At 42.0% G+C, this 14448-nt stretch overlaps 1 protein-coding gene across 2 annotated transcripts in view; it reads left to right on the plus strand.

Annotated features, from left to right (window-relative positions):
- The window catches only part of NFKBIZ (NFKB inhibitor zeta), a 34564-nt gene that overhangs the window by 14785 nt on the left and 5331 nt on the right, over positions 1-14448 (plus strand). Inside the window, exons 1-8 of one of the 2 annotated variants that reach the window (XM_053386234.1) lie at positions 6353-6727; positions 10149-10288; positions 11761-11797; positions 11914-12017; positions 12106-12857; positions 13183-13288; positions 13537-13683; positions 14365-14428. In XM_053386234.1, the coding sequence (XP_053242209.1) occupies positions 6481-6727; positions 10149-10288; positions 11761-11797; positions 11914-12017; positions 12106-12857; positions 13183-13288; positions 13537-13683; positions 14365-14428 (1597 nt within the window). In that variant the 5' untranslated portion in view covers positions 6353-6480. Of the gene's footprint in view, positions 1-6352; positions 6728-10148; positions 10289-11760; positions 11798-11913; positions 12018-12105; positions 12858-13182; positions 13289-13536; positions 13684-14364; positions 14429-14448 lie in introns of those variants that run through there. The other variant, XM_053386235.1, reaches the window with a different exon arrangement.

A 14448-nucleotide genomic window follows, 5' to 3' on the forward strand; every position in this document is an offset into this window, starting at 1 on the left:
CCTCTCATATGATGACATGCTATTTGGCTGCCTGAAGAAGGGTTTGATTAAAAAACAACAGCAACAACCCTGGCCAAAGAGACCCCCCCCCCACCTCATAACCAGCACATGCAATGCTGTTTGGATATTTGCAGGACATTCAATGAAATAATATCACTCAGTTCCTTTAGATAACAATGTCTGGTATATATACAGAACTTTTTCTAGAAGTTACATATGTTTCATATATATTATCTGAATATTCATAGAATCATAGAATCATAGAGTTGGAAGAGACCACAAGGGCCATCGAGTCCAACCCCCTGCCAAGCAGGAAACACCATCAGAGCACTCCTGACATATGGTTGTCAAGCCTCTGCTTAAAGACCTCCAAAGAAGGAGACTCCACCACACTCCTTGGCAGCAAATTCCACTGTCGAACAGCTCTTACTGTCAGGAAGTTCTTCCTAATGTTTAGGTGGAATCTTCTTTCTTGTAGTTTGGATCCATTGCTCTGTGTCCGCTTCTCTGGAGCAGCAGAAAACAACATTTCTCCCTCCTCTATGTGACATCCTTTTATATATTTGAACATGGCTATCATATCACCCCTTAACCTCCTCTTCTCCAGGCTAAACATGCCCAGCTCCCTTAGCCGTTCCTCATAAGGCATCGTTTCTAGGCCTTTGACCATTTTGGTTGCCCTCCTCTGGACACGTTCCAGTTTGTCAGTGTCCTTCTTGAACTGTGGTGCCCAGAACTGGACACAGTACTCCAGGTGAGGTCTGACCAGAGCAGAATACAGTGGCACTATTACTTCCCTTGATCTAGATGCTATACTCCTATTGATGCAGCCCAGAATTGCATTGGCTTTCTTAGCTGCCGAGTCACACTGTTGGCTCATGTCAAGTTTGTGGTCAACCAAGACTCCTAGATCCTTTTCACATGTACTGCTCTCAAGCCAGGTGTCACCCACCTGCAAGGTTCCTCACAGCAACCTTGCTATAGTGGCCAGGATCATTAACTCATGTCCATAGTACAGATGGCAGAGGTAAAGGTAAAGGTAAAGGTAAAGTAAAGGACTCCTGGATGGTTAAGTCCAGTCAAAGGCGACTATGGGGTTGCAGCACTCGACTCGCTTTCAGGCTGAGGGAGCCGGCGTTTGTCCAGACAGCTTTCCAGGTCATGTGGCTAGCATGACTAAACAGGCACAATAGAACACCATGACAGAAGTCACAGCACATGGAAACGCCATTTACCTTCCTGCTGCAGCGGTACCTATTTATCTACTTGTGCTGGTGTGCTTTCAGATTGCTAGGTTAGCAGGAGCTGGGACAGAGCCGACCTTCTGATCGGCAAGCCCAAGAAGCTCAGTGGTTTAGACCACAGCGCCACCCGTTTACCTTGATGGCAAAATGAAGTGTTAAGGCTGGGAAACTGGTCTTTGGCTAGGCACCAATGAATGAGTACATGCTGTGATTTCAACTGGGGACTTCCAGCTCATGCTTCAACTACTACAGTTCCATTCCTCTGAATGACTCAGTGGGAATAACTACATGTTACATAGGGATGGGAAAAACAGCAAAATTCCAGTTTATGATGATATCCATAACTAATTTTTTTGTAATTAACCACACAAGCATTCACACACAGCAGGAATATATTTGCTTATGTGCCATCCACAATGAAATAAAGCCAGTATTTGAGAATCTAGTACATAACAACTTATTTGGTGCTAGCGGTGGCATTAGGAGAAAGACAGGAAAAAATTCCGGAGAGCTTTAAAATTTAGATGGTAGCTGAGATTTCTGGTAAAATAATCAGATAAAACAATCCTATTAGAGATCTGATGAAACACTGTAGGGCCGTATTATTTTGGCAAACCACTTGGAGATGGGTCTCCACCTTTTCAATCTAAGGTTGAGTCACCTACTCTGAATTGCCCAGCCCTGTAATCCCTCCCACTCATCTCACATCATGTTAAGAACCTGATTAAAAAAAATTCAGAAGTGCTTTGGAAACCTTGATAATGTCCACTAGGCCCAACTGTTGAAGAGGAAATAGGTTTTGTCCAAGAAGCAGGTGGCAGGGGGAACAACCTAGCTTCTCATCTCCTTAAACTGGAAAAAGAGAATTGGTTGATCCATTCCCAATGGGTGTTAAGGTTACTAGACTAAAACATCAAAATGAAAGGGGGAAAAAAGCAAAAGCTTGCACTGACAGAACAACCAAATTACCAAGACACCAAATTACCAAGTTCTTTTAACTCTACCTTGGAAATCACGGAACTTTAATATTCCTATCTCTGGCTTAACTAGGCTGTCTGTGTGTCTGCATGACCGAATCACCAGTACTATTTAATTAAGCTGGTGTTCCTTGTCAAAATGGGATAGCTGGAGCATTTCCTTCAGAAAGCTGTCATTTTAGCTTGAAAAAATTTTCATATAGAGGCCCATAGATCTGGAATATCAATGATAATACAGTACCTAAAGTTTTTGTGTGTGTGTGTGGGGATTCTCTGTTTAGTGCCATCAGTTTCAAAGCTCAAAAAGTTGTGCAATTAACTGACAAATCATGATGCAGATTAAAACCTTGAGCATGACTGTTTAGTTTCCTCACACTTGGAAAACACTTTCACTTTTAAAAACTCCTCCATTTTGTGTTTCAAGTTTATGAATTCATGGAATGAAAGGAAAACAGAAAAAGAGCAATCTATTTGACACAGTAAGCTATGTGAACAGATACTATGTGCAATTTCAACTGATACTACTACTACTAATACTGATACTACTACTACTGCAGTACTGCTTTTTATCCAGAGTATCTCGTGATCTACTGGTCGATCGCGAGACCCCCATCTCCCCCCCCCAAAAAAACTCAACAACTTTGGCTGATGGTCCCCCCCAAAAAAGCTCAACGACTTTGGCTCATCCTCCCCCCTGCAAAAGCTGAACAACAGAAGTTTTGCCTCAGTAGATTTGAATTGTGAAGTAAATGTTGAGCATTCTGGTGGGTTTAAGTTGGGGTGTTTAGGACTGCAGGGTGGAAGAGCCTGTTTCTGTGATACACTGGTCTTCATTTGGTAGCACTTCAGTGGTATTTGAGTACTACTTATAGTTCTGCTGAAGATGTCCATGCCACACAGAATTTCTGTAGGTAACTGTAGCAAGAAATGGAGCATTCTCTCCTACTCAATTTTTTTAGACTTCATTTACATTTTTTTCTGTCCAGATGCAGAGTTTTACATTTTAGAGGGGTTTCTGCATGTGGCTGTAGGATATGTTAATTAGGTGATCACTTTAGGCTCTCCTGGAGGAGGGACTATCTTGCCTCTTCATTCCCTTCAAATAAATTCTCAGCTGTAGGAGTCTGAGAGAGCAGTGCACAAGTAAAAGAAATCTTGGCTTGTGTAGACCTTATGAAGGAATGTTAAATTATTCTTGTTCCTGGAAAGGCTACTAAAGGCCTTTCTATGACAGCAGCACATCAGAATGCACAAAGTAGAATCACTTCTTCAGAAACACATCCATGTTTAAAAATCCCCACAGTGGAGTAAGACGATTCCATCTTGCTTTTTCTCTGGTTTCCAGAAGAACACCTATGCTGCAACAACAGCCTATGATCAGCAATAATGTTGTGAAATCCCACAAGTTCAGGATACAACACAAGCTCTGCTGTTGCTTTCAGAAACTCCAAAGGGGAACAAGCACATAAGAATCTTATTGTGTTTGTATTGGTTGCTGCTTGGGTAGAAATATCAGTATGTATAAGGATTGGTTTCCCAAGGTCTCGCAGCTCCTGTTACTAGAGAAACTTAAGGAACACCACAGTTTTAGCAGAGGACCTAGAGTGAAGGACAAATTCAGAGATTCTTGGGTGCTTTTCATAAAGTACATAAAGTACTCCAGCATCAATCCTGCTTTTGGTGCATGGGGAGACATAGAGCTGTAGATTTGGCAATGTTTTAACGTCTTGCAGCGGAAGTGCGAAATCAGAGAGGAAGTTGGGTAATGTGGTAAGAATACTAGTACTCCAGTGTTTCTTAAAACTGTCGGTTTATTATCGTTGTAATGGAAAATAAAACACTTCTTTTAAAAAATGTGGTGAGCCAGCATAATGATGATTAAAAGTGCTAGAAGAGGGATCCCTCCCAGTGTTTAATGCGTCTGCCAGCCACTGATGGAAACAACAAACACACATGGGCCAACTCACAGAAGGATTCATCTAATAATATAGTAAGGCTCAGATACTTCATAAGGAGAGAGAGGACCAGGACAATGCAAGGAATATTTGATGGTCCCAGGCACTCTATATTCCCCATATGGAAAAGGTGTTTCACACAGTATCCACTAGGTTGTCCCCTCCACAAATGTTCATGGAGTGGCAACATTCTTGCTTCAAAATTTAAACTGAATGAACACTGTTTTATTTTAGTTGCTAAAATGAATAATTCACAACTGTGAAGCAGGAAGACCTTGCTAACCTTTAGAATGCTGCCCAGAACTTTAGCAAACCAATGAAAATGTGCCTTCTTCAACAACCTTGAATAATATATATATGCAGTTTGTTTGTTTTTAACAAAATTTAGGAAAATACATGCCTGTATAAAAGGGATAATGTATCAGTTTTCAGCATTTTAAAATTTGGTGTACCTTTGGCAATTTATATTTTATCAGTTAGGAACATTCATAACCCTCATTAGGTAGATCATGTATATCATGTTTCAATATATTAGCTTAATAAATTGAATATTTATTTATAAGGTATAGCGTTTGGAAGCTTGTAATGGTGGAGGCTTTTTTTGTTACCTTCGCTAAAGGGGCAATCCTGTACCCTTTTAATTATGGCATGTCAGGGATGGGGAGCCTGTGGCCCTCAAGACGTTCCTGGACTTCAACTCCCATCACCCATGACCTTTGGCCTTGATGGTTGGGACTGATGGGAGTTGTAAGCCAACAATATCTGGAGGCCACCAAGTTGGAGAAGCCTGGTTTATGCCATAATATATTCAGAAACAGGGTGATAACAGATAACCAAGCTAAGGGTTGACAGTGAAAGCTGTGGTGGAGTTTCATCATCTGAATGGGATTGCTTGGGTTAATAGTGCTAATTTATTATTATTATTATTAACAATAAATGCAGGTAGGAATTGCAGACAAGTGGAAGTAGTCACGCCTTCTATGAAGACAGATTAATTCCCAGCTCAGACCATACCAATGCAAATGGGATGGCTAATCTCATTGCCATCCATCTTGCGGAAATAAATTCCATAGTTCGACTATGAGAGGTACATTCTTTGTCCTCAATTTTCCACTGTTCAGCTTCATAGGAACACTCCCAAATGTTAGCACTGACCTAGAGCAGTGGTGGCCAAACAATTCCCATCATCCCTGACCACTGGTCCTGTTAGCTAGGGATGATGGGAGTTGTAGTCCAAAACAGCTGGAGGGCCAAGTTTGGCCACCACTGATCTAGACGGAGAAGCAGCCACACTTAATTTTCGTACGTCTCGGTCATATCTCTTGGTCGCCCTTTTCAGTTTAGGAAAATGTTAACTGGAGCAACAGGGACACGGGTATCACCACCAACTTCATCGGACAGAGTTGTGTCTGCCTAGCTGCCTGGTCTTTTGAATTATGGTGCTGGAGGAGACTCTTGAGAGCCCCATGGACTGCAAGAAAATCAAACCTATCCATTCTGAAGGAAATAAGCCCTGAGTGCTCACTGGAAGGACAGATCGTGAGGCTGAGGCTCCAATACTTTGGCCACCTCATGAGAAGAGAAGACTCCCTGGAAAAGACCCTGATGTTGGGAAAGGAGAAGGGGACGACAGAGGACGAGATGGTTGGACAGTGTTCTCGAAGCTACCAGCATGAGTTTGACCAAACTGCGGGAGGCAGTGGAAGACAGGAGTGCCTGGCGTGCTCTGGTCCATGGGGTCATGAAGAGTCGGAAACGACTAAACAACAACAGCCGCCTGGTCACGCACAGGGCATATGTGAAGAGAGACCACCCTAGCTGCCGAGGTCTTCCCCCGCGGCCCATCTCCTCAGCGGGACAGGGCGCCGAAGAACACGAAGCGGCGGCAAGCCGCCTCTCTGAGCGCCGGGTAAATTCTCCAAACCGTTCCCTTTCCATGCTCCCGCTGCAGCAGCCGCCGCCAGGTGCCCAATGGCGCGCCACGGCGGGCGAGGCTCCTTCGGGTTGCTTGGAGGCAACTCCTGAGCCCACCCCTCCTGCCATGCAGTCAGGCGGCGAGTCACGAGAGAGCCGGGAGGGCTGTTGACAGAGGCCGGCGACCTACTTACTGGAAGTGCCGCTTGCAGAGACGCAGCCGCGCCCCGCCCCGCCTCCTCCCCCGCCTCGTCGCCGGGGCGTGGAGGCGCTATAAGAGCCGTGGCAGCCGCCTCCGCCTGCCGAGCCCTTTCCCGTCCCCGTCAGCGCACCGGCTGAGCCCAAGCAGCCGCCTGCCTCTTCCTCGCTATCCGCGCGACACCAGCCATCATGATTGTGGACAGCAGCCGCGACGAGCTGCCGGACGGCGGCGGCGGCGTCGACGGTTCCATCAGCAGCCCTTTTAACCTGGCCTTTTTTTACGGAGCTTCTCCCCACTCCAGCGAGGGGAGCTGCTCGCCCACGCACTCCTCGCCGGGGTCCCCGGGGTCCGACTCGGGCCATAGTAGCGGCGGCGGCGGCGGAGACTTCGGCGCGAGGCGCTATTCCCGGCGCGGCGCGCGCTCAGCTGGGGAAGGTATACAGATTTTATGCATCCGTCGCGCGCGCAGCCCGAAAAACAAAACCTCAGGGCGGAGGGATTTCTACGCCGCTTCTTCTACGAAGCGGTCTGAGGCGAGGGGGCCGTTCGGAGGGTGGTGTCGGCGGCACGTCGCGTTTAGTATTCCGCCGCTTTTCCTTTCTTTTTTATGTCGTATATATATAGTCTCCTTTGCGCCTTGGCAATCCCGCTCTGGGCGGTGAGAGCGCGCTCACGCTCCGCGGCACTTCGGTTGTTTGGATAGGTTTTGGGCAAGGAGAGGATAAGGGGGCTGCTTGGAAAGGGTGAATCCGGATTAAATGACGAGCGAGAGAAAGTGTGTGTGTTTGTGTTTGTGCGTATTCGTATGCATATGCATGCATATCCCACCAGGTCCCAATAAAACAAAGACTGTTACAAAAACAAATAATACCATTCCACCCTCAAAACCGTATAGAAGTTGATGCCAATTGCGTTGCGTGGCCGCTTTGGAAAACTTGGAACAGTTGAGTTTCCAGCATTCCAGGGGGTTGGAATAGATGAGCCTCGGGTTCCAGGGTCATTCCAACTATACAGTTCTGTGATTCTATGAGCTCGGATCCTGCAATGCACGCCTGTCTGGAAACCCAGGATCATAGTCTCCTTCAGGGGGCTAGTTTCTGAGTTCCTTTCCCTGCCACCGTGTAGCTTTACTCTCAGCGCTGTTGAAAAAGATGGCTTCTTTGGTTAGGCACTAATTCGCCCTTCAGAACTGCATGGGTTCCTGTTTGTATGTTGCTGCAACATATGCCATAGCTGTCAACTTTCAGATTTGAAAATAAGGGATCAGCAGCCTCACCTGTCCCGGGGACAGTGTATGGGATATCTAACAATCCGGGATAGCAGCGGGAAACAGTACTGGAATAAGGGAATTTCCAACAAAAAAAGGGGAAGGTTGACAGCTATGAACATATGCAGCTGCACAGCTCAAAGTGCCTCATTCCGATTTGCAAGTTAGTGCAGAGTTGCTTGTTATTGGTAGGCAAGGGGAGCGCTTTGCACATGAGTGTGCACACAGACACTCACACAAAGAGAAAGCACATCAGTGGCTGAAAAGGTGAAATACACACAAGTATTTCAGTATGCCCAAGCATAACGTGGGAAGTGACCATTACTGTAAACCAGCCTAGGCTCCACCAAGTGCATTGAATGTATTCTCGGCTCCATAATGAAAAAGGTCTGTGGATTTTTAGTACAGTATGGTAAATATATGTCCAAAGTCACCTTGAGTTTCCTATCTCAAGTTGCAATACACTTTGCACCTGCACATCCCCCAGTGCTGCTCTGTTGGTGAAAGGGTTTTATGAAGGTTGTGGAAGTTGCTTTGGGTGCTTATTGTGAGATCAGTCCCGCTCATACTTGAGTGCATGGGCATCAAAATGCAACTCCCCCCCCCGGTCTAGATTCACCCTTTGCATGGAATATCCCAATAAATGAAAGAAACTTGTTGCCATCAACCCGTTTGCAGTATCTGAACGATGCAGTTGTAAAAGCCGCCTCAAGAAGCACTCTTTCCCTCTTTCCCCAAGTGCACAACACGGCAGGCTGCTGAAGTGCCAGCAGTTTGTATCCATTTCGTGAAGAAACTGAAAAATTGTAGTTAAGGCGTTTTATATCAGTTAGTTTGGAATTAACCAGTATTTTCAGGTATGAAATGTCCTTAAGCTTTTAGGTAGAATTAAGCAGCGTTTAAGCAGGATACTACAGTCATGCCAATTAATGTGGGTCTGAGGCGAGTTTATCCTACTGACCCTTTCCAGTGAGGTAGAATCTTCTGTCAATTATTTCTCGTGTGTGTTGGTATTCAGGAAGTACAAATTTGCAAAATTCTGGCTTGTATTAACTTTTCGTTATAGTTGTTTGCTGTATTACTGAGGGAGAAATCAAATAATTTGTTAAGCACATTAGTGTGATTTGCAAATAAAGTTCAATTAAAATTCCAGGTACTGGAAGATAAAATAGATTAGTGTGGTTCCCCCAATTTAACTGGAAAAGAAAATGGCTAAGTCTGGTAACTTTTCTGAAATGACTCATATTCAGGCTTTTGAATCTTATAACACTTCATGAAAGTTGAACGTTTTGTATTGATTTGCTAACACAATTCATTATGTAGAAAGATTTCACTTTTATTTTTTGTACAACATGTTGTGTGGAGTGAACAAGGACAAAGCTATCTATACCAAATATAAATATAAATAGGCAGAGAGGCACAATTTATTTAAACAATGTAATATTTTTTATTTCCAAATAATGCTTCTTATAGCTGAAATGGCTTTTGTTTCTTATGCACCTGTTGCAGTTGAAATGGTATACAGTTAAGAACCTCAGTTGTCTTTTTATATAATTTCATGGTGTTTTTAGTGCTGAAGTTGCTTCCACAAATTTTCTTTCATTCAGGAATTATCTTAAAAGGTAGCATAACAATATCGGTTGTGTGTATCTTCATAATATTAAAATAGTGTGATGATTTTATTTCTCTGGCCAGTTTGATCTTTTTCCATAAGAAAACTATTGTTGTACTATATTTTTTATTTTACATTGGTTTGTATTTTCTACAAGTAATAATCTGAAGTAGTTTATTAATTGAAATATTTTGTTTTGTTTTTGATTGCTTTTCACAATATTTTCTCAAGTAGACACCAGTTCTGTCTTGAAGGATACAATATAAGGCAATTTAATGAAGGACAATTAATTGCTTTGACTAGGCATACCTGTAAAGAGGAAATCATTTGCCCATAAATTGGGTTGGGTTTTTTTTTCTAGACAGAAATTCCAGTTCTCCAGCAAGTGGTTTTTCAGATTATTTAAATGTAGTGTAAACCTCAGTGCTTCTATATATAAACTTGGAAGGGTTTGTACTTTTTAAAATGAAGTCACAACTTCTCTCTTGGATAGTATTACAGTACATTGTTGTTTCCTCTTTTCACTTCTGTTTTTTCACCTGCAGAGTAGACTATGTTAAAAGGAATGATGACATAAGAGAATGAATGTAATATTTGCAGTTCATCTCTTTGGTTGCACATTTTCTTGGACAAGTGGATTCATTATGGAGGTGACAGGCACAAGTAATTCTGAAAATGCATTCACGTAAAGCCATGTTAATGCTAATATATCCTTTATATGGGACTGGTGTCTCCCCGCTTCTAACCTTCCTTTCAAATTGGGGGGGGGGAGAGAGAAGTTTCTTTTGTGTTTGTGACAACAAAGTTGATGAAATATCTTTTGTACATACTTTAAAGGTTTTGTGTAATTAACTTAGGATTAGCTATGTTTCTTGGCTAAAATTATGTACAAATCCACCATCTCTTAAAAAACTCAATATTCTGTTTTAATTGTTATCAGTGTTTTATTTTATTTCTCATTGTTTGTGTCTCAACAGTTGAGCAACGTATGGGGGGAGGAAAGCAACAAAGAGGACCTTTTCAAGGTGTTCGTGTGAAAAACTCGGTGAAAGAGCTGTTGCTGCACCTCAGAAACAGCAAGCAGATGTCCTCAGACCATGGTGCAGATGAATTAAAGGTGCGGAACGTTACTTTTCTTTTAAAATAATTTTATTCAGAATCATAAATGGCACAGTCTCTCATCTTTTAAAATATCAGTAGTGTACAACTGTATACAGGGCATAATTAGCACATGGAATTCATTCCTGTTAGGTAGGGTAATTAATGGCAGCTAGCTTGCCTACCTTTGAAAAAAAGAAATTTGTTGCGCCTCAATTTGTCGGTGAATATAAGATTTGATAGCTAAAAATGGAATGTTCATAATTTCAAAGAAGTATGGCAGATGCTAGAATCATAAAACTAGCACTTTCTGCAGATGTATAGTATGTCGGTGAGCAAACGTTCTGCTTGGTAGAGCTTTGGTCTGATCTAAAATGGCAATTCTTATTTTCATAATCAGCGATTCTGTGTTTTGTTTTCCCTGAGAACTTTACCCCTCCCACTTCTGCATGGTTAAACTTTAAATTTTATATCATTTGTTTTAGTCCTTTAAAATTGTAAATCAGCCTTGGCAGAAAGTCAGCATATAAATGCTGCTTGTTCTTGTTGTTGTTATGGCTTGTGCTGTTTTAGCTACAGAAGGGCCAGCAGTTGCACAGTAAACTCATTATTGATATATAGGAAAAAAGCTTTAGAAAACAGCAATATAAAAATTTCATTATTTAGGGTCCTCTTGATACAGCAGTTCTGTGTACCAGTTTAAGCATGTATCTGCAGGTGCTACAGATTTTAGAATTAGCAAGTTCTACAAACTTATTCATACATTCCTTGAATTGTCTTGCAAATATATAACTGTATGATTAAGCTATAATCACAAAACAACATCATCTGGAAATATTTAAGATTCTGGAAATGCATATACTTTTGTGATATTACTGGCTCGTTCACAGAGGTAATGCTTTCCAAACTATGTAAGAATCAGAGATCAGTTTGAATAACAATATTTTCAGAAATTACCTGCACACATGGAAATTTTTCAGTCAGCTACTCTTCACATTTATGAGTAATATGTTGAAATGCTTGGAAGATTAACTGTAAAAGCTATTTCCCCGCCACATTTTGTTTTGTTTAAATTATCCTGTACCATACTGGATTAGTAGATAATATAGCAGGTTGAAACTCCTAGTGAGTTTGCGTGGCTTTGTTTGGATGAAGCAGAATACATTGTAAAAGCTGTAACTAATAATGGAGTTTTAGGACAGTGCAGTCCTATGCATATCTACTCAGCTCATTGAGTTCCATGGGTCTTACTTCCAGGTAAAGTTGTAAAGGGTTGCAGTCTGCATATGATGGGCTTCTTCTCAAAACATTCCTGAAAATATCTAGAGTGTACTGATTTTTCAGAACATGTTAATGTGATTTTAGAACTTAATTAATATAACATTAGAAAAAGTTAGCGTGGTTCCTCTTGTCATTAGAGCTGCCTTAGGACTTGGAGAGAATGTTTTCACTATATTATAAATAATTCCATTTTTTAATTTTAAAAAACAGGTACAAGGAGGATTACCAAATTATGACCCATACACAGGTACCGTGTTTTACTTATATCCGTTAAGTGCTTTAGATGTGTTAGTATTTAGAAAAGCATACTTGAAAAGCAGGGTACAAACTGAAACTTAGCATTTTTTCTCTTTTTTTCATTAGAGTTGAAGAACATATTAACTAATGGTCGAAAAAGAAAAGCTCAGGACTCATTTTCAGATGTATCCTGTTATAAAAGAACAGCTCCTTTCCAACCTCACCTCCTGGTATGTATTTCTATAGTCATTACTCACATTGAAACACATTTCTCACCTGCGCAGGATCATTCAAAATCTGTGTGCTCTTATTTTACAGACACCTCCACAGACACCAACATCAATGGATAGCAACATGGAGGACACCCATATGAATGATCCGAAACAAGACAGCAGTTGTGATATGCTGCAGAACATTATGAATATTAAGAATGAATCCTGCCCAGTTTCTTTGAACACAGTGCAAGTGAGCTGGCTTCACACCATGACTAATCCTAACTCTCCAGGGGAACAGTATCAAGAGATGGTTGGAGCACAAGCTTTGTCACCTCCTCAAAGGTACCAAGCATTTCAAGCAAGCAGCCCCTCACAGATGATGGAGCTACCCCAGAATTATCAGTTTTCTTCCACACAGACCCAGAACTTGTCTCAGCATTACAATCCCCTTATGGATTGCAGGCCGCACTCCACTAGCAGCCAGTCCTCTGACTATCAGCATGTTTTTGAAAGCCAAGAACTGCAGTACTGCCCTACTCAAAGCTTTGCTTCTCTCTTAAGTGATTCAGAAGGGTCAGACATCTCTGCCCCCCTCCCTCAACCACTTCCTCAGCAAGCTGATGTCAGCAGCCACCCTCAGAATTTCAGTCAGCTACCCAGTAATTTCTGTGGTGCTCTTGAAGAACATGGCGTACCATTGGCTACTTCAAATATGTCTGTGCAACATCAGGGTATTGCCAGGAACACAGCGCAGCTGGGCAAATCCTTCTTCCAGTGGCAAGTGGAACAGGAAGAAAGCAAACTGGCCAACATCTCTCAAGATCAAATTCTTGCCAAAGACGCTGATGGTGACACGTGAGTTTTGTTCATGTTGTTAACCAGTACTAAAATGGAGATAATATGCTTGCAATAAGACACCTCTCTCGTTAATTGTCAATTATTGTATTCTGCATTAAAAATAATATGTCACACAGACGTCTATGACTGCCCTTCAAAATAGGATTAAATTGAGATGTGCATTCAACAGTGTAATGATTTATGGTATCCCTTGCAGTCTGCAAGTTCCATAAGTTGTTTGGGGTTTAGGATATTTTTAAGGGAAGGGGTTTTCATAACACCTTAAACACATGTGCTTTTTCAATATTAAAAAGGAAACAAACACAGTATTTATTCCCCACAGGTTTCTCCACATTGCAGTTGCCCAAGGGCGCCGAGCAGTTTCCTATGTGTTGGCAAGAAAGATGGTAGCCCTACACATGCTGGATATTAAAGAACACAATGGCCAGGTGAGGCTCTCAGCGTAACTGGCTCCCACTGTACGATTCCAAGACTTAATGCAAAACACCTTTGAACGCCTGTTAATATTAACTTCAAAGGTTAACATGGCGGCTAATTTATAACGGTGGCCTTAGAAGTACATTGGGCAAGCTGCACTCTGAAATGGTTGTAGCTTATTGGGAATATTTCATTATACTTCGGTGATTGCTATTTTCTGGTAGGATTTTGGTGAACATCTTGTTTTTCATTCTTATAGAGTGCCCTGCAGGTGGCTGTGGCTGCAAACCAGCACCTCATTGTACAGGACTTGGTTAGCCTTGGGGCGCAAGTGAATACAACAGATTGCTGGGGTAGGACGCCTTTGCATGTGTGCGCTGAAAAGGGGCATGCACAAGTCCTTCAGGTAAGCGGCCAGAGCTGAATCTTCCAACTATCTCCCTTTCTCCTGACATGTAGCATGTACAGTAAAGATCCAATATATATATATATATATATATATGCCTTTCCTTTGGTGCCTCTAGTACTTGTGGGTTATACTAATACTAATGCTTTGGAATCTTGTAAATGACTGCTAAGAAGCTAGTATTCCATTACATGTTATGACCTGTGGAGCATGCCACTCCCCAACTCACACGGCAGCAAAGTTCTCACCACATCCTGTTCTCCCCACAATAGGAGGAGTGTATCTGAACACAGAAAGGTAGTTTTTACCCCTAGAAGTGACTGTGTGTGGTAATACTATGTGTATCCTGTAGCACAGTTCTATCCACACCCCAAAAGTAAGGAAATTGAACAAAGAAAGAGCATTCAAGAAATTTAATTGGAGGAAGCTGTTTCTGCAGAATGCTAAGAAAGGCTTCACTATAACTAATTCCGTTTACAAAAGGATTGAATATTTTTTTAAAAATCTGTGAGCCTTAGTTCTAATATTCTGCATGACTGTGGAACGCCATCTCAGTAGATTTACTGAGTGAATAATATTGGTTAAAATAATCTAAATAATCTAGAATAATATGTGGATGTTTCAGTTACCATTGTGCGTAGTTGTACAGGATTAACGTATGCTCTCATTTCGCACCTACAGGCAATTGAGAAAGGAGCCATTGTAAGCAACCAATACGTAGACTGGGAGGCAACAAATTATGATGGTGAGAAGCCAAGAGTCCCT

The sequence above is a fragment of the Podarcis raffonei genome, chromosome 4, assembly GCF_027172205.1.
Source record: "Podarcis raffonei isolate rPodRaf1 chromosome 4, rPodRaf1.pri, whole genome shotgun sequence".
Lineage (NCBI taxonomy): Eukaryota > Metazoa > Chordata > Lepidosauria > Squamata > Lacertidae > Podarcis > Podarcis raffonei.